Raw genomic sequence first — 18,699 nt, 5'->3', positions numbered from 1 at the left:
TTAAGGAACACACATGAAAGATGTCTTCTCTAAAGTTTGATCAGCAACTGCTACTGGAAGAAATTCATTGAAATCTGCTGAACCTGTATGTTGTCTTTGAAGTATTTAGCAATTTTGTTTTCACCCTTGATTTTTTTTTTTTCAATTAGAAACTAAGGGTGGAGTTCAAACTTAGTTATGCTGAATGTATGGTAGTCTCAAGTGGTATTTCTTGTATGATTTTCAATGAGTAACTTGTGAGGAAGAAGATCTAGTTGAATCAGATTTCATTTTCAGCTTGTTTCTCTTAAGGGTATGGTATCTGATTTTTCAGAAAGAGCTGAAATACATTCCATGTCCCCAAATGGACCTTCTGACCAATCCTGTTTCTGTTTTATTTGGAAAAGCAGGATGTATGGTCTAGTCATAGCTAATAAAATCCTGATTAAATAGTATTTTATTTCTATTTTTAAACTTGACTTAAAATGTCTTAGCAAAATAAAGGTAAAAATTATTTTTGTTACACTGATGCCTGAATTTCCTTATTTCAGAGGTGCAAAATAGTTTCCCTTAACCCCATAAACAAGAAATGTAGTGTTCAGCTTAGTTTTGTTTCTTTTTTCATGTTGAAGTATCTATCTTACCTAGTTAGGAGTAAATTTAAAATGCACTTCTGATTCCTTGTGTTCTCAGTTTCTGTTGAAGTCAGCTTGTCAATTGATTCTTTTTTCTCTGTAAATAAATAAATATATATTTATATGAGGAAAATATTTTCTCTTTTTAATGATGTTCAGCTTTGTAATAACTTTGTGAGATGGTCTCCAAAAGTAGCCTACAGTACTTGAATTCATAGATTTTGAAATGGGCACAAGTCATGCAATCCATTTGAGCTTAGCATCCTGCCAGGCTGACATTCTCTGAAGATACAAAAATATGCATGTGATCCCTCTTAGCCATCAGCTAAAACATGGCTATTTTTTTAGTATGAAAAATTGTATGCTGCAGTATGACAATTGTATTATGGGGGAATAAGTGAGGAATGTCATCTCATTGTCACATACAGTTCAAAATAGATACCAACTCTGAAAAACTTTGGATGAGGAGTCTCTTCCTATTTCCTCCTCATTTGAGAGTATAACAAGTATGTTTATCTGTGCTTGTCTTGACTGTGTCAAGTGTGCTGTGCTCACCAGATGTGAAGTTTTCACAAAGCATCTAGATAAATGTAAATTACAGACTAATGACAAGTTCCTGCCCAAATAGTGTTCATATGAAATTGATGATGCCCCATTTCATCTCCACAACAAATTCTGAGGAGAAAGCCCCTCTTTGTTCCCCTACCTGTGCTTTTGGGATAGACACTGTTGCAAATAAAACAGGCAAGCAAAATCTTGAATGAAATTTCTGCAGTGAATTGAACTGGAGCACTTCTTTTTAACTAGACAATCAATTTTAAAATGTTCCATGAGTGGCAAACGAATATGTTGTACATATTGGAGAGAAAAAGAATATCTGCCCAAGATTCTTGGGGATACTAAAGGGACTGTATCTCAAAAAAGAGGTGTTTAAACAGAAAATTGTGGTGCCTCCAGTAGTTGCTTCATCTTGCATTTCCACACGGTTATCTGAAATGCTTGTCAGATGCAAGCATTTCATGTCTTTCATGTGTGTGGCTCAGAAATGTCCCAAGATCAGCAAATCTGACTCTCTGTCAGCAACATAAAGATAGGACTGTGCCTAAAAGCCACTTGTTTAATTTTCACAGATTCTTTTTTTTTCCTGTTAAAGAAAGATTAATAGAAGATGTAAAAAACCAAATTCAAGCTCTTTTACCCATATCTGAAAAAGATCTCAACATTGTATGCTCAGACGCTGTAGAGACTAAAAATAGTAGTCTTTAAAGATGCATGGATTAAGGATACAGTAAGCGGCAGAATTTATTTTATTTTTTTATGAAGGTGCCTAAATTAATCTTGCTCTTATAATAAGAAACTTCATAGGGTTTGTATTTTATTTTTTTTTTTCTCCTGGTTTTGGAAGTTGTGTGCTGCTTGCTTCACATCATGTTCCACTTTTCAAGTGAAATGCTACTATAAACGAGTGGCTATTATAATCCCCAGACCTCAAAGCCCAGCACACATGGCTTTGTGAACACATGATTTGAAATGAGTGGAACTTTCTCAATATATTTGTAGGTTGGTGTGTATGGAGGATATGTTTTATGAGGACTATAAAATCTGCTTAAAGGCCAGGTGTTGACCATCTATTTTGCATTGGTAAAAAGCCTCTGAGCCTAATGTGTGGCGTTTTGCTAATTCCTCTGAGACTGTGGAGATTCTCAAAACTGCTCAGCTTTCAGCCCATGGGTGCTCAGATTAACACTGAGCACTTCTGGAAATCAAATGTCGTGTGTTCACTTAAGCCCATTTTTCTGTAGTACGACATCTCAAGATTTCAACTTCTGTGAAAACCTTTACTCAACCAAAAGAAAATCCATGCCAATACAGTCCAATTTTTTTCCCCCCTATTTTTCATCTTAGTGATAACTGTGGAACTAATTTATGCTGAAGTGATCAAAACATCTTGTTTCAAAAAGAAAACAATAATTTTCACAAATGTAGCACATCTCTGCAGTTGTAATTGTGTCTCATCTTTCCTGTCTCTTTCCATCATAAGAGAAGCTACAGTATTTTTTGTAATTACAACATGTGTGAGTTGATTATTGTGTCTGAAAACACTGTTTGCCAAGTCAAAATTATTACATTTCATCAGTATTACAACAGGTATCTGTTTCACTGTGATATTTGCTAACTACAGTCACTACGCTGTTCCTAAATTCTTAAGTCCTATTCCTAAATACTACTCCTAAATTAGCTAAGCTGAATCTATTATAGTAAATTAAATCAGTAAACTGTTACACTTCTATTCACACCATCCCTGTAAATTCAGCCTACCTAGTCCAGGAGAATCCTTGTGCATAGAGTGTGAAGAAAAATAATGTGGTATATTTAAGACAATGAAAATCTTGCTTCCATATCTGTTTCTGCTAGAGAGTTCTTTTTCTTTTTTTTTTTCCTAAGCAGGTCACCTTAGCCAGCCTTTTCGTAGGAGCTCACTAACTGTGTGGCCTTCATTTTCTAAGTACTTGATTGGAGGCTCTACGATAGTGTTAAATAAGTGCTGAACACACAGAGCTGCAAATGAAAGCAATCAGTGCTGTGCTTTGAGCATATTAAGTGCTATATAGTGCTATGTACTTTGAAAAAATTGGGTCCCATCTGTATCAAACTGGGTTCTCCAAGTTAGATTTTTTTTTTTAATGTCAATTTCTGTATAACTTCCCTTTCTGCAATTGCAGAATTGCCTACTCATCTCTTAGGAGACAATGAAGATAAATTCATTAATGTTTGTGCAGCAATAAGAAGTCAATAATGGAAAGAATAATTTGACTTTCAGAATAAGTTGAAGATATGTAGTAAGTAGAATGTGTGGCTTCATGTTAAACAGTAAGGAACAAAGTCCCAAATAGCTTTTCACTAATAAGTATCAATAGTTTTGTGTAGTGAATAAGGCAGAAGGTTTTGCATAAGGTAGAGCTTGATCAAAATATTAAATGTAATGTCAGAAGGGAAGAGTGCTTTATTTTGTAAGATATTATTGAAGTGTTTTACTTTGGTGATATTATTAATAGGTCTGAAAACATGATGTGGAGGGTAGGATTTGCATCTACAATCTCATAGCTATTAAGACTTAAACTGGGGGGAAAAAAATTGGCCATGTAGTACTCTACTAAAAGTCACATGAAACATCAGTGGGTTTGAATTTGCACACAGACCCCCTTACTAGAGCTAGCAATCCAGCTGAGAGTAGCAGAATGTTTTTGTCTTCTCTGTGCATAAACACTGGTGAAGGGTAGTACAGGAGGGTAGTAGGCAAGAAGAATTGTAATAACAAAAAATCAGGGATTTAATACTGGGCCATGGGGAACACCATGTTTTTCTAAATTAAGTTTCTCATCTTACTGCCTGGTAATCATTGTCTTCTATTATTTTCTCTGTGCATTTATGTACTTTTGGTCCCAGCCAGCTCTATTTCCTGCTGTCCAGTTTGGTGCTGTAGTTTGGTGTGTGGCTGATTGTAGTCCTACTCTCCTGCCTTCTATCTGTTTTTCATTTGATCCTCATTTTCACCTCAGTTTCTACTCCCTTCCCCATCTCCTGGTCTGTCTTGTTCTTTTCCTCATACCACATTCTGCTTACTTTTCTACAGCTCTTTCTCTGGCCCCAAAATCTCACTTCCATACCTCTTTTGCTCCTGCCAACCTATGAGCATAGTGGGAACATGCTGCTCCTGCTCTCCTATAGCTGCCAGCTCCCAGTACGATACACAGCCTAATAATAACAATAATAATAATAATAATGGAAATATTTGTTTTACTATATTAAGGACAATGTGATTGCAGTCTAGTTGTGCAGGGAAGAAGCTGCCAGGAGAATTTGTATTTTGAAAGACCTATTTAAGTTTTAGTCCCTCATTGAGAGGGAATGTGCATTGGTTGTACACACAACAATGAAGTTGTTGCTGGCTGCAGAGGTTTGTGGAAGCTCAGTGGGATGTGACTGCCTGTGCTCTTGGTGAGCTCTCAGCACTACTGGGGAGTGTGAGTGTCTTCAGTGATTACAGATTCCTAGCAGAAAGTCAGCCCTTCAGTGCAGGGAGCTTTTCTGAGCATGGGTAAGTAGAATTTTTAAAAAGCTATATTGCTTGGCTGAATTTGGGCAGTTTAATCCAATGTACCACATGCCAGACATCATCCTGTCTGCCAGATTTTGGGTTCCAGATGAAAATCACTGGAACATTAAAGATTTCCAAAATGTACATATACATATAAAAATAGATTTGTCCTAATCCTATTCTTAGGAGTAGATTAATCAGTTTGGCTGAAATTAAAAAATAAAAAAAAGCACATGTTATCCAACCTGCAGCAGGGATTCAGCACAGCTTGATTTCAGTTCAAGCACTTAAAATTTTTTTAAGCTATAAGTAAATGAAAAGGCATATGTATGGTGGGAAGTCTGGATTACACTTGCAAATGAGTCCTCCTATCTACTTTTCTAAAGACATTAAAAATAAATATTAAGGTTAGGTCTTGTTCAGAAGCTTTCTCTGAGGTATTTTCAGTGGTATCAAGAGAGCCACCTCACAAGGCATTTCAGGACTTTACCTAGATTGGCACTGTAGATTTGTGCTCATGAGGCAGTTGTGAGTGAGGAGTCTATAGGCAAGGGATGTCCTCTTCTTCCAGGAATGTAGAATTATATTGCTGACAATAAAAATTAATTTAGAGGATGTGGAACATCTGCTAGGTATGGAAGAAAGCACCTTCAAATTAGAGGAACATTTAGGAAAGGTAAGAGTAGTGCAGAACACAGAACAATGAGAATTGAAAAACTTAAGTGGAAGAAAGAGGAAATGAAAGATGGAGGAAATTATCTGTTATGTTGCACTGGTTTAGTAAAAAGCAAAATGGATACAAACCAAGCCAAATCATGGCCTTCTGTTGCTGTGATACAGGTAGCTTTATAGGAAGACTGGGTGACCTGAAATGCTCGACTTGGCCCTGGGACAACCCCTGGATATAATTGGCATTTTTGAATTCAGAAAATCTATGTCTGCCATCTCCTCTATTTCCATATTTGTGAGTCATGTATCATTGTGCTGAGAACCAAGTGATATCGCTCATCTTCAGAGTGTGCCATCAAATTGTCTCCAACAAACTTGGCAGTGGACTCATATTAATTAATAGTATAGTGTAAATCCTGACCTCAGTAACTGCAGCAAGAAAAAAACAGGTTGAGGTATTGAAGCACAGTAATGAAATTGAAAGTACCCTGCTACCGTAGAAAGGGGATAGAGATGTGTGATGTTATGGCTATGCATCCCAAGCACACTAAAATACTATAATACTAGAACATTCCACAAAATTTTATAATATTCAAGTTATTACTCAAAAGTTTTTTGTCTGAATTTTCCAGATTGGGTCTTGAGGAGGCAAGGAAAGACAGTAACAAAATGGGCAAAGATACAGCAAGAAGGCAGGAATGTACTGCTGTTTTTTACTACTTTTATTGGTTTTGATGAGCAGACTTTTATCTTTTCCTTCTGTCAGAGGAGTTTGACCATGTGTCAGTATACTGTATTTTTAATAGTATGGCTCCAGCTGAGCCAGGAAATCCAGTTTTTACAGAAGATTTTTTTGGAGTAATTTGCAGTGGATGTCTTGGTGAAGATTCCTAACAAATTACTCCAACACTGTGATCTGGGTTGGAGGAAAAGCTAAAATAGCACCTGTGTTGTCTTTCTGAAAAAAAAAACCAACCAAACAACCCAAGGACCACTTCATGTATGCATATGTTAAGGAAGCCAGACTTAAAGTTTTCAACAAGTTGGTTTGTAAAAATAATCCAGGGATTTCTATACATGCTACAGACTACTTGTCAGGTAATTGTAGAAAACAAACCAACCAACACCCCCCTCACCTCAATCCCCCAAGAAATAATTCTGTAAAGAATATTTTTAAAAAATTCAGAAACTTTTTGTTCAGGAAAAATAGATCAGCTACTTCTGCTTGTGACATGTAGCATCAAGAAAGGTGAATATTTAAACTGGAGGGCTGTAGTTAGCTACCTTACAAGACATAATGCAGGAATTTATTCAGGTTAGAAAAAAGTTTCCTTTAAAGTGGAAATAAAGCCAAGGTGATATTAATAAAACTGAACATAGAGATTGGCTATGAGGAGAAAATATGTGGAGGTACCTAGAAAAACTAAACAGGAATTGTTAAAGTATCTGAGAAATAGAAAGCCTGCTGGAGTCATTAGGTCTGCTAGACCACCAGAGGATAGTCATTCCAAAATGATCAGGAGATGGCAAAGAAAATAAATTCTTTTACTCTAGTATTCTCAAAAGACAAAGAAGAAATATATGCACTAACAGAATTCTTTACAGATAATTTCAGAGACATACTGTTAGTAAGCCAAAAAGAGGTGAATAATTCAGAAAGAAAGTCTAGAAGGTAAATAAAAAGGATTTTACAGTGCATTTCAGAGAGAAACCCGCAAACTGAGTAACAAACAAATTACATAATTTAAGTGACATTTTAAATGAGTTCTTAATTAACACTGTGGTTTCTTTGTAAATAAACTCCAAAGGATTTTTCTGGAAACTGTGAATGGGAGACTCAGTCTCATGACTTACATGATATATTGGAAGCTCAGCTCATGTAGGAAAAATGCGAGAAATTGGGGACAGTAGAAGTATTTGTATATGAGGGGACATTGAACACACAGGCTGAAGAGCAAAACAGAAAAAGTAAAGTAAAGGGAAAGATACTGTGAAAATCTGGTATTTTGCTTTTTTACACCCACTGGCTTGAAATGAACATCCAGGACACTGGTTAACATCATGAGGAAACCCTCCTTGGCTTTCTGAGCTTTAGGTCAGGCTTAGGTTCACCCACCTAACTTCCAGTGTTTAGCAGCAGTGTCCAGGTGAAAAGTCTGCATTCCAAACACTAAACTTAATTTTAAAATCCTTTTGCAATCAGGAAGGAATTAGCAATTCATCTATGTAAAGTCAGAGTTGTGCCCTTAAGATATCTGTGTCTCTCTCCACAGAGAATAAACTTAGAGCAAAGCCTGAAATTAGGCAGGGTATATCCAGCATGTTGAATAAGAATCAACAATGAGGTTTAATTTTTTTTTTTTTCCTACATAACCTTGATAGAAATGTATTAGCGTTCAAGTCAGACAATGGTAGTGTTCTTCATGCTTTATGCTGATGGGGGAAACAGCATTTTCTATGAACCATAATGGCAGCCAAAAGAAAAGTAACGATCAGTTGGAAAAGTTAGACTATTCTCAATATAGTTTCATGCTTCAATGCCTTTCTAGAGATGGCCAAGTAAGAAAAGTATCCCTTTCTGCATAATAAATGATTAACTGTACATCTCCAATCACATCTGGAAAGCATTTCTGAGTTTCATTCTGAATAGCTGACATTCTCTGTTAATGGTTTTGTCAGCATATGCTTCTTTTGGTTCTTGCAAAATATTGGATAAAATATTAGTGTAGAAATAAAACAACAAAAATAAAACCTACAAATCTTCCTATTTTCTGATAAATCAGTATTGTTCAGCATAAGTTTACCAACAAGTCTTTTCCACATTTACACTATTACCAGAGTAAAACATGCTTCTTTTTCTGATTTGCTCTGAGACTATGGGAGGGGGACTAGAAAGCAGATAATCACAGGCAGCAATGAGAGGGAGAGAGAGCTTGAACTGCAGCCGGACCAGAAAGGACACCCCACCCCTCCAAACTTCTGGGGAGAATATTCCTTTTCCAGCAGCTGGAAGTAGACTGCAGTTTAACAAAATTAAAAAAAAAATAAATAAAAAAAAAATTAGAATAAACTAGATTAGGAAATAATGAGGTGCTGGGCACGTTAGCTGGTGATATTGAATGCCTTCTGCCTTTAGAAGCTAAGAAGCAAAACCAAGTAGGGTAGATGAGATCTGCCTCCCTCTAGCAGCCAGAGGGGTGAGGCTGAATGTGGCAAGTGGGGAATACAGGCTGCTGGGTGGAGTGGGTGGATGAAGTGGGTGTGATTTGTGACACTCTTTGGGAAGGAGCCAGCACGGCACACTCTGTCCAGCCAGCTTTGCAGTCAGCCTCCTCTGGCACAGTGATACATTTCAGCGAGAAGCATTAGGCTGCCATAAAAATTCAAATGATGCACCACAAAACAAAATGATACAATTTGATAGTAACTGCCAGTTAGCACTTTCTGGTCAATATGATGATCATCACTTAATTATAGGCTTGTTTGTGGGAAATTCTGCCTTCTAAGCGCTCTACTTCTGAATATAACACAGCGATTAGAAACAGTTATTAACGGGTTGGTGCCGTTATTCACCCCAAGTCCCTAAAGGAGAAATTAGGAGTCCTGTTTGAAGATGAAATACGACCACTAGAGGATGCAGTCAAGATCCTGAATGAGTGAGGCATCTATTCCTCAGTCATCCTCTGCAGGGCCAGCCAAAATATAGAACAAATACTTTCTGGAATATTTGGGTGAATAAATGAAAACTCAGGAGTCAGGAAGAGTTTGTCAGCAAGCAGTATAACTAGGATAACCCAGAAGTCAATCCACAAGTCCTACTTTTGTTTAATTTCTTTTGCATAGTCGGTGGGTTTTTCTTTGTTTTCCATTGTTTCTCCTTTCCCTACACTGCCTGTTGTCTGTCCATTGCTCCAATCTACACCCTACTAGTGGTTACCTTGTCATCTGGACAGTTAATAAGCCACTCACTCTACCGGCTGAACCAGGATACATCAGTGCTGAACACTTATGGTCACCTTAGATTCAGCTACTTATTGCACATATTCAGTAAAAAAACACAATTATTTTTTAAAATCTCTTCCTCATTTCATTTTTGTTTGCTTACCACTTCAGTCAATTGATTTATTTATTCCCCATCCATCCGGCCCTCAGCCGCAAACACTTGCTTAATCTTGTTTTCTCTCTCATAACCACAATTACTCACCCACAACCAGTAGATCATCCTTATTTAGGAAATTACTTGCAGTTTGGAGAGGGCAAAAGGAATACCAACAACAACAACAACAAAATAATGCAGGACCAAAACAGGAACTACTGGCTGTTAATTGATATATCAATGATGTAAAAAAACCCAAACAAAGCAAAATCAACCCCTGAAAATAATATGTTTTCTTAAACACACTAGAGAACAAACTCCCAGTGCTTCTTGTCAGTAGGGAAACTTCTTTGATAAAACACAGGGAAAGGTGATTGCCCCTGTGATTATCACAATGCATTTAAATTACAGGTGAGAGGGTTGTTTCAACTCATCCATGTCTTGTTTTACTAATATTTATTTAATTTTAAAAAGTTTATACTTTTCTCCATACCATCCCTTGCTTAAGGTGTATGTATCTGTTCCTTAAATCACTCCTCCATAAGTCAGGCTTTTGTAACCTATGTATGAATATTTATCTCATTTTTATGCTGGTACCTGCTAATCAGCCTTGGCTGAGGCCTGGATTTTGCAATTGAAATCTTCACATCTTGACTTCATTGGACTGAGGAAAATCACAAGGGTCTTACTTCATAAAATCAGTACAGAATTAGACCTGTGTGTAGATTAACATACTAAAGTATATAACATAAAATATGGAATATACAGTATCAACTGATTAATGTTACCTCTGACACAAGAATTTTTCATTTTTCCTTATTTCACAGTTTTAGTGCAGAATGCTGCTAACCTCGTTTTTATGTTTAATTCTGAGTCAATTGTGAGGCAAAAGGTTGATAATGGCTAAATTCAAGACATCCAACATCAAAAGAAATTTTCAACATTTGGACAAAATAAAAACAGGTGTGAATAAAATATCATATTGCAATAGTAAGTGTTATTAAAGCCATTAAAGTGCATTTGAATCAGGTGCTCTATTCATTTTCAAAGCTGACATTTGTAAATGTATATAGGCAGGACTCTTGTAAATTTAAAACAGAATGTTGGAACTTTGGAATCTGTAGCACAATCCTACTGTGTTTTGTTGATACATAATAATTCATAATTTTTTGTCTGAGCAGGGGCCATCCAGTTTTTATTTCTGCATGGTATTCTTGTTGGTTGGCACATGTATTAAGAACAAAAATCGTGCTAAAAAAAGATATTTGTTGCATTCTGGCATAGGAATGTAATGTCTTTGATAGCACACTTAGTTAAATTTCCTCAATATCTGTTCTGACAAACAGTCTTCAGGATTTTTTGTAATTTGCTAACTGCTTTTAAGTTAGAGCTGTTTTATTTCCATCTTGTCCCTTTGATATATGTCGTGACAGTGTGGGTCTCAGACAACCTTTCTGTAATTTTGAAGGAAAATAGGAGAAGTTGTATTATCATTTCTGTCTATGAAATTTACTTCTGAAGTGAATGCCATACATATTTCTGAAATGAATGCCAAATGTATTTTCTAGAAGGGAGTGCCATTGAAAGCCAAGGCAGGCAATTTATACCATGCATAATAATGATATTAATTTTTATGGTGTGTATAAGTTACATTTTGATTAGTTTTTTGCATGATTAAAAATTTGCAAAGCCTTTATGGCCCCCAGGAGCCTACCTGTAATAAACAGCTCTCACCTTCCAAACCATAAAACAGGTCTGCAGTACTTGAACATTACAGCTAATTGCCTTGCTACATCAAAGGGAGCACCACAAGACTGAGAAAAATCACAGAAGGGGGGGGTGGGGAGCGAGGGGCAGTTTCACCTCTAAAGGTTATGTGTTTGTGGCTTGGTGCAGCCCTGTAAAGTTATGGCCTCAGAACTGCTGTTTGCGATTAAGTTGATGGGGAAAGTCTATCCCGCAATCTCTCCCTGCTGCTGACACAGAGTCTTTGTTCACATTCAGATTTCTCAAACTGTTGCCAGGGTCAGGCTGAGGTCAGACACCACGATGATGTATAGGAGAACATGTCTGGGAATTTCTCTCACACTTAAAACACATACCAGAAAAACAGGAGAGCACCCTGCAAAAATTGTCTGATGAGACCCAGATGATACTGTAGCTTTTCTTTTAGTACCTTCATAATTTTCTTTCTCTTTGCCTGACACACACACAATGTTTTATTAATGTGTGCCACGATAGCCCTTACAATTTTATGTCCCCTCAAGATAAGGACACTCAGTAGCACTTTGACACTTCATTTTCCAGCCCAGGGGGATTGGGCCAGTAAATCTAGTAAAAGAAGCGAGGCGTCCATTCCCAAGGATGAGTCGAAAAGGGATTGCCGTGGGCTCGGTGAGGCCATGGGGCCTGACACTGGGTACGAGCCTGGTGAGTGAGCGCTCAGCATCAGCACAGCCCGAGCCGGGCATGATCACAGGCGCGCAGCATCCCGAGCGCTGCTCCCCACCACCCTGACAACACCGCCCCGCTTCCAGCTGCGCCAGGGATACCCACCGCGTTTGATTAGCTATCAGCGTGGGAGGAGGCGGGGGGCTGCGGGCAGGAGAGCGCTCTCTCAGCATGAGGGGGCTTTCCATTCACATGGAAATTTTTTTTTTTTTTTTTTTTTTTTAATATGCAATTATTTTTAAAAGAAGGGACCATCTTTCTCCCCGCATTGTTCCAGAAAGCAGACACACATGCTTAGTGCTAACCTATTGTATTTCCATGTCAATGCAAAACACATTGATCTGTGGTCAGGATTTTTTTTTGGGCGGGGGGGAGAAGGTTGGCTTCCAAAATTGCAGCTGTGTTTTTCTCTTCCGATTTACAAAAGGTTTTGCAGGGAGTTGAGAATCGGATAGGTTTGCCACATCGATCTGAGGGCTGTTTGCCTAGGCATAGGGTTTCAGTGTATGGCTGGCAGTAAGGCAATAGGCAGCAATTTTTTTGTGCTCAGCTGCTACATATGACAGAGGATATTTCATTCGGCTGTCAGAATGTTATTAATAAAACATGGGGTGCGAAGAGGGCCACTATTTCCCCTTTCAATCACTATAGCATTTACAATGAAAATTTTATGCAGTGTGTAATTTTCAGTTAATGCTTGACACTTAAAATGTCGGTAGCTGCATTTTGTATGGTTCCTGAAGGGTTAATTGTATCATGTTCCCTGCATAAAAGCTCTGCTTATCAAAAGTGAATAGAAGAGTGTATGCAAATGTGTGTCTGTGACCTTTTGCCTTTCCAGGGTTAATTTATATGGTCATTAAAGATTTTATGAAATCGAGCGGCCTGGTGCTTCGAATCCCATTTTACCTTCACCTCCTAATTTATATAATTCCTACCTGAACAGGGAAATATGATTTTTATTTTTGTGTGTGTGTATGTGTGTGTGTGTGTGTGTGTGTGTGTGTGTGTGTGTGTGTTTGTGTGCTGCAATGAAAACAGCATGCTGTGCTGTAGGGAGTTGCAAGTCTGGTTATCTGGCATTACTCAGATTGCTAAAAATTCATTAAAAAGTGACATCAGCACAGTGAGAGACAAATGATCACAGGATGAAAAGGAACAGTGGGCCTTTCACGGATTAGTGCTACACAGCCCCAGCATAGAAGCTAACTGCATAAACAGATTAATCCACCAGTAGCAGCATAGCTAAGATTTACCGAATAATTAAATGGGTTTGAGTTACTGTGAAGATTTCCATGTAATCTAGCTGGTGTGAACACGTAAGTGAGGTGTGGGTAACGCTGCTTCCTCAGAAGCCGTACACCAAGTTGCATCATTTATCCTGAATGGCTCCCCCTGGAGACAAAATTTGAGACTTCTCCCACAAAGCCAGAGGTTTATATTTAATACAGTACCTAATACCTAATACTTACTTACTGCAATTAGCGGGATACTGCTGCACTAATAGGATTTATATTTGAGTTCTCCTTTTTTTTTTTTTTTTTTTTTTTGGCTCAAAGATGCATTTTTACATGTGCTTGCTTTTGTTCCAGCCTGCGGGGGGTTGTGCGTGTGTGTGTGTGTACGCGTGTGTGTGCATGCATGTGCATGTATTTTAACACAAATCATTCCTAGCCAAAGAATATGAAATGACAGGCTTTAAATCTGCCACACTGGGAGAAAGCAGGTACTCTTGTAAAGACACAGCCAGATTTTGAAATACTGCAAATTATTTAGAATTAATATCCAGCCTCTTTAAAGCACTGTTCTTTCCTTTTTCTTCCTCCCCACCCTTCTTCCCCCTTTTTTGCCACCCTCTGTTAGGGCTGTTCTTATTACAGGATATATTTTAAACTGCTGTTAACTGGTCACTGAGTTCCTTTTCTGAGATATTTTCTGTGTTTGTCCACAGAAGAGCAAGCTGAAGACACAGAAGGGTCTGCTAAAAGTACATCAGTGGCTGTGGCTGATGATAAAGACTCAAGTGAGAGAGACAATAGTGAAGGCAAAAAATCTAGTAAAGACTCTGGTAAGATGCTAGAATTTTGTTTTCCCCCTTTTTTAACTTATGAAATGCTCTTTCATTTTAAACTGTCTGGACATTCCCACTACTATTCATTGCATGCGCATTTTGCATGTGATTTCTATCAGTAGCCTCCCATTGACCTATTTTTAATCATAACCATCTGACAGGATAGATGCGGATAAGTTGAAGAATATTACAGGACGACCAGCGAGATTATTTTTTAATCAAATCAGTTTGTGTGCTTGTAATTTTTTAAGCGCCTTTCATTAATCTTTGCTGTACTTGTGATTCCTCTGATGGCATATTAATTTTTCATAAGCATAGGATTAGGTACCACTTGAATTTTTTCTTCAATCAGGTTTTGCCCCCCTTTTAACCCAAAGAATGTGGGGGTTTTTTGTTATTATTTTTTGCTCTTGCTCACAGATTAGTTTCTCCCAAGAATCTGGCCTCTTCCTGGGCATTTATTTGAGGCATTTACAAAAAAATACAGAAAATCCAGTGAAAAAAGTTTACAGATGATTCAGCCTAAGAAAGAGGAAATATCATTGAAAACGGATTATGGGTTGGGTAATTTTGATCTCCTGGAATAGACAAAGCCCAGTAATGAAAGCTACTGTCTTTGAAAACAAAACCTCTATGTCATGACATTTACTTGTGCACAAACAAACCTAGGGCCAGCATCTGGTGTAGATACCCAAGGCTTTTTCTGTGTTTGATTTGGCAAATATGTGACTTCACCCATGCTTTTTATGTATGAGATGGAAATCTATGGTCACAATGAATATTACATTGGCTACTTTTGCCGCACGCTATACCTAGTTACATTATGTTGGATTCACTGAAGCAGAAGAAGTGCTGAAACAGGTTGAAGCCTATTAGTTTCAGGTAGTCATATATCTTTTTCTTGTATGCTGATGACAGCAGCATACAAAGGAGGTTGTGTTATCCATAAAGACATATAGTTGTAGAAAAAATATCATTTTACATCTGAGTTTCTTTACACCCAGATTCACCCATACTGCAATTCACTCTTTACACATTAAACATTTTTGAATTTATTTCCAAAAAAAATTATAGATGGTCCTTTCTATGCCAAGTCAATTCAGAAGAGTGACTTAAAGATTAAAGCTTCCTTTGAGTTTGCTTGTTGATGGGCTAAGGTCACTACCCATCACAGTTTACAACCTCGACTGCTCTTCAGTCGCTTTATTTTTTGAGATCAAGAGACTGAGGGAAGGCTGATGATGACAAGGATGATGTTGAGCAAGAAGCTGTGTTGTGGTTTAAAATATATATTCCCCTTGGCTGGCTCTCTGACTTGGCCAAAGCTGTCTGCAGTGCAGTGGGGCCGTGCTCCCAGGCTGACACAGGTCCTCCTATGCAGTCTCCTCAGGGGCTGGCCTGGACACTCCCCAGGAGAGGGGACACAGCCACTTGCAGCCTGCATTTCCTACCATACACTTCACCCAGGGGACTGTATGAACCACCTCAGGGAATTTAGCAGCCTTTTCTTTTTCTTAGGCTGGTCCATTTATAGCTGTTGAGGAAAGAATACGGTATTAAAGGAAAAAAAAAAAAAGAAAAGAAAAAAGAAAAAAAAAAATGGAAAAAAAATACTGAAGGGGAATTCTCAAAATTCCATCAGGATTAGCCACTCATAAGGGCCAAGTTTAATTAGGACAAACCTATATCCAGATGCCTACTGGGTGCACTACTAAAAAACAGCATAATTGTTCTGCATTCCCGTGCCAGCAATTACACAAATAACTTTGCAGTAAGATTCATATAAAAACAAGGGCTGAAATACATGATTGCCTTTGTGCTTTGCAGAAAATAGTTTGTACTGTAAAATCCTGAATATTTTAGAAACTTTTATTTTCCTAATCTAAATTAATTCTGCATATGTAACATTCCGACCATCATCTTAATTTTCACTCAGCTGACAAGTATTTCTAATGACTGCGTAACTGCTTCTGTATAATTGAATGTTAATTTGGGCTTTCTCATGAATTGAGTGTTGCAAGTCTTGCCAAAGAAATCTCAGGAAAACCAATAAATTAATCACAATACTAACAAGTTAGACAGGAAAGTGGTGTGACCCTTCTTTAGCATAGAATCTATTAGACAAGAAAGGATTAACAGGTATTTAGTAACAGTGTGTTTGTGTAAGCTGTTGTGCTGCCTTGCTTACCTTATCTCAAGGAGAAGAGCTTTCAAAATGAGACTTGGCAATATGCAAGTTATATTTGTTGAATATTCATTCAGAATAGAAAAGCCTACTAATGCCTCATTTATATTGTCATTTAAATCTAGTGCCACTTTAGATTAATTATAATCCAAATTACAGCTCTATGCAGTGCAAGAATTAATATGGAATTTATCCAGATTAATACATTTGCATTGAAAATGTAATATGTCTCTGCCATGGCTAAGGGGAGCACTTTTTAATAAGGTAGTAAACATGAGGAAGGATGGAAATTAACCTTCATTATTGCAATGAAAATTATCCTTTCATTCTACTCTAATTAGAAAGAATACTCTACCAGTAATTATAATTTTAGAATTATTTTGAGTCTGAATAACATCATCTGATGTGTCAGAAGTCTTAAATTATGCAATCTTTATCAAATACAAAGATTCACAAATAAGAAAATAGTGGTTTTATCATGGCTTTTCCAGGATTTTTTTTTCTCACTAGTATAAGTACTTCATTAACTTTCTCCTTCTTACTAGTCACACAAACATTTTTATTTTTATTTTGGAGCTTCAAAATATATTACGAAGATGATGATCTCTGAATTTCAGTGAATTGTTTCATTTTTATATTAGCAATCCTACACAAGTTAAATAATTCTGTTACTGACAGGCAATCATTGCCTAGTCTACTTTATGGTACTTATTTATAATTAAACTTACTTTTTGAGCTAAATGTACTGAAATTGTTTTATTCATCTAAAATAAGATGTGTATTTTATATTATGAAAAGAATTTCAGTTGTGTTTCACAATTGCAAAAAAAAAAAACAAACCAAAAAGCCTACAAATAATGTGTCTCAAGGATAAAAAGTGAGCATTTAAAACATGTGTAACAGCTGGATTTATTCTGTTCCTACAACTGCCTGGTAAGTATGGCATGGCATTGGAATATGTAGCTATGAAAAGAGCGCACACAGCATGCTCAAGACCATAAGATTTTCTCTTCTCTTTCCCTCCTCCTTTGATACCCTTTCTATACGACCATAGGTGTTGACAGCTTTTCTACCAAAGCTCCCTAAAACAGTGAACTCAACGTGGAAAGCAGAGTGCTACAGCAAGACAGGTGGTAGTAACTGGACCACTGGTTAAAAAGCCTAAATCTGCTTTTGACATTTTCACTTTGGCCTGGGGACTCTGGTCTTCTCCATGTGCAGGGGCGAGTGACTCCCCGATGCCAGAGGGCAAAATCAACCACATTTTCTTTTCTTTAAAGCTCTCCATAAGTCCCAGACTCAGTTACATTACTATTGGCCAGATGCAACTTCACTCATATAAGAAGTAACAGTGCTTGAGGTTGAATGAATCCAGAGCCAAACGACAACAAAAACAACAAAGCCTCTGTAAACTTTGACAGTTTATATAAATATTATAGTAAACATTGTAAAAAGCTGTGCTTTGTTATGCATTTATTGACCCCAGCACAGTGTTTTATAACTCTACTGGTTTATTATATTAACCGCAAAAGAAATTTAACCAAAAACCCCCCCTTGTTTTTATAGAAACAAGAACTATGTGTTTCATGATTATTATAGGCCCTTTGAAGTAATTAAGTTATTCCATCCTGTGGTGGAAGATGATGTGTAATATTAACCTTGTGTGTGCCCAGGCGCACACAGAGTGCACTTCAAGATAAGTTTCACCGGCAGTTAAATATCACTGTTAAAACAGTTAGATGCACTTTCACAACTAAATTCTGAAGGAGAATTTGGTTTGTAATTTCTGTAACATCCAGTTGAGAACCATCTAGGGTGATGGGAGGAAGAGAAGGTGGAATTTTTTCATTTTGTTTTTTAAATTCGGCTTCCAGTATAACAATGTCTGTTTACATCAACCGAGATTCTGGTCCATTTGTCTTTAAAAAGGCTATTTTGAAAGTGACATATTATAAAGTAAAAAACAGTAGAGACGTTTCTGACAGTTGAAAATGGAAAGACGTTAATAATTTGAATCTCTCCTTCTAAAATCCAAGAAACAACTTTTCTCTCTTAATATAGTATGTCAGTCTTTTACTTCCCATAATTCTCACAGCTAAGATACTTAAATATTATGTAAATACAGATAGGCCAGGGAGTATTCTATTAGTAGTCATAAAGCAAAGTAAGTAATAAAATGGTGCCTTTATGTGATTTCATCACTTAAATTTTACCTTGAGCATAGGTTGTCCCCTGGGTTGTTGGCCCAGCAGTGACTGAGCAGTCTAAAAGAGGCCTCCAAGATCTGTTCCTGAGAGTGCAAAAACTCAAGGGGCTTCAAACAGGGACTTGTTCAGGTGATAAACAAATGATGATGAATTGATCATTATAAATAGGGAGATATGGGAGGAATAAGCTTTAATTTGAGCTAGAACATGCAAAAATTACTGGCCCAAGTTTCACCAAAAGAGGTAATTAACAGCTTAGGGATGAAAGTCAATGTGTGGGGAAATCACCATTAAGGTGAAAGTCATA

At 37.2% G+C, this 18,699-nt stretch overlaps 1 protein-coding gene across 3 annotated transcripts in view; it reads left to right on the top strand.

Annotated features, from left to right (window-relative positions):
* The window catches only part of ZFHX4 (zinc finger homeobox 4), a 150,238-nt gene that overhangs the window by 110,683 nt on the left and 20,856 nt on the right, over positions 1-18,699 (top strand). For all 3 annotated transcript variants that reach the window (XM_086884280.1, XM_086884294.1, XM_023920858.2), the window contains exon 5: positions 13,881-13,997. In XM_086884280.1, the coding sequence (XP_086740406.1) occupies positions 13,881-13,997 (117 nt within the window). The remainder of the gene's footprint in view (positions 1-13,880; positions 13,998-18,699) is intronic.

The sequence above is a fragment of the Cyanistes caeruleus genome, chromosome 1 (genome assembly GCF_971803275.1).
Source record: "Cyanistes caeruleus chromosome 1, bCyaCae1.hap1.1, whole genome shotgun sequence".
NCBI classification, from domain to species: domain Eukaryota; kingdom Metazoa; phylum Chordata; class Aves; order Passeriformes; family Paridae; genus Cyanistes; species Cyanistes caeruleus.
Note: the sequence above shows the minus strand (reverse complement) of the source record. Positions and strands in the feature narration are given on the sequence as shown.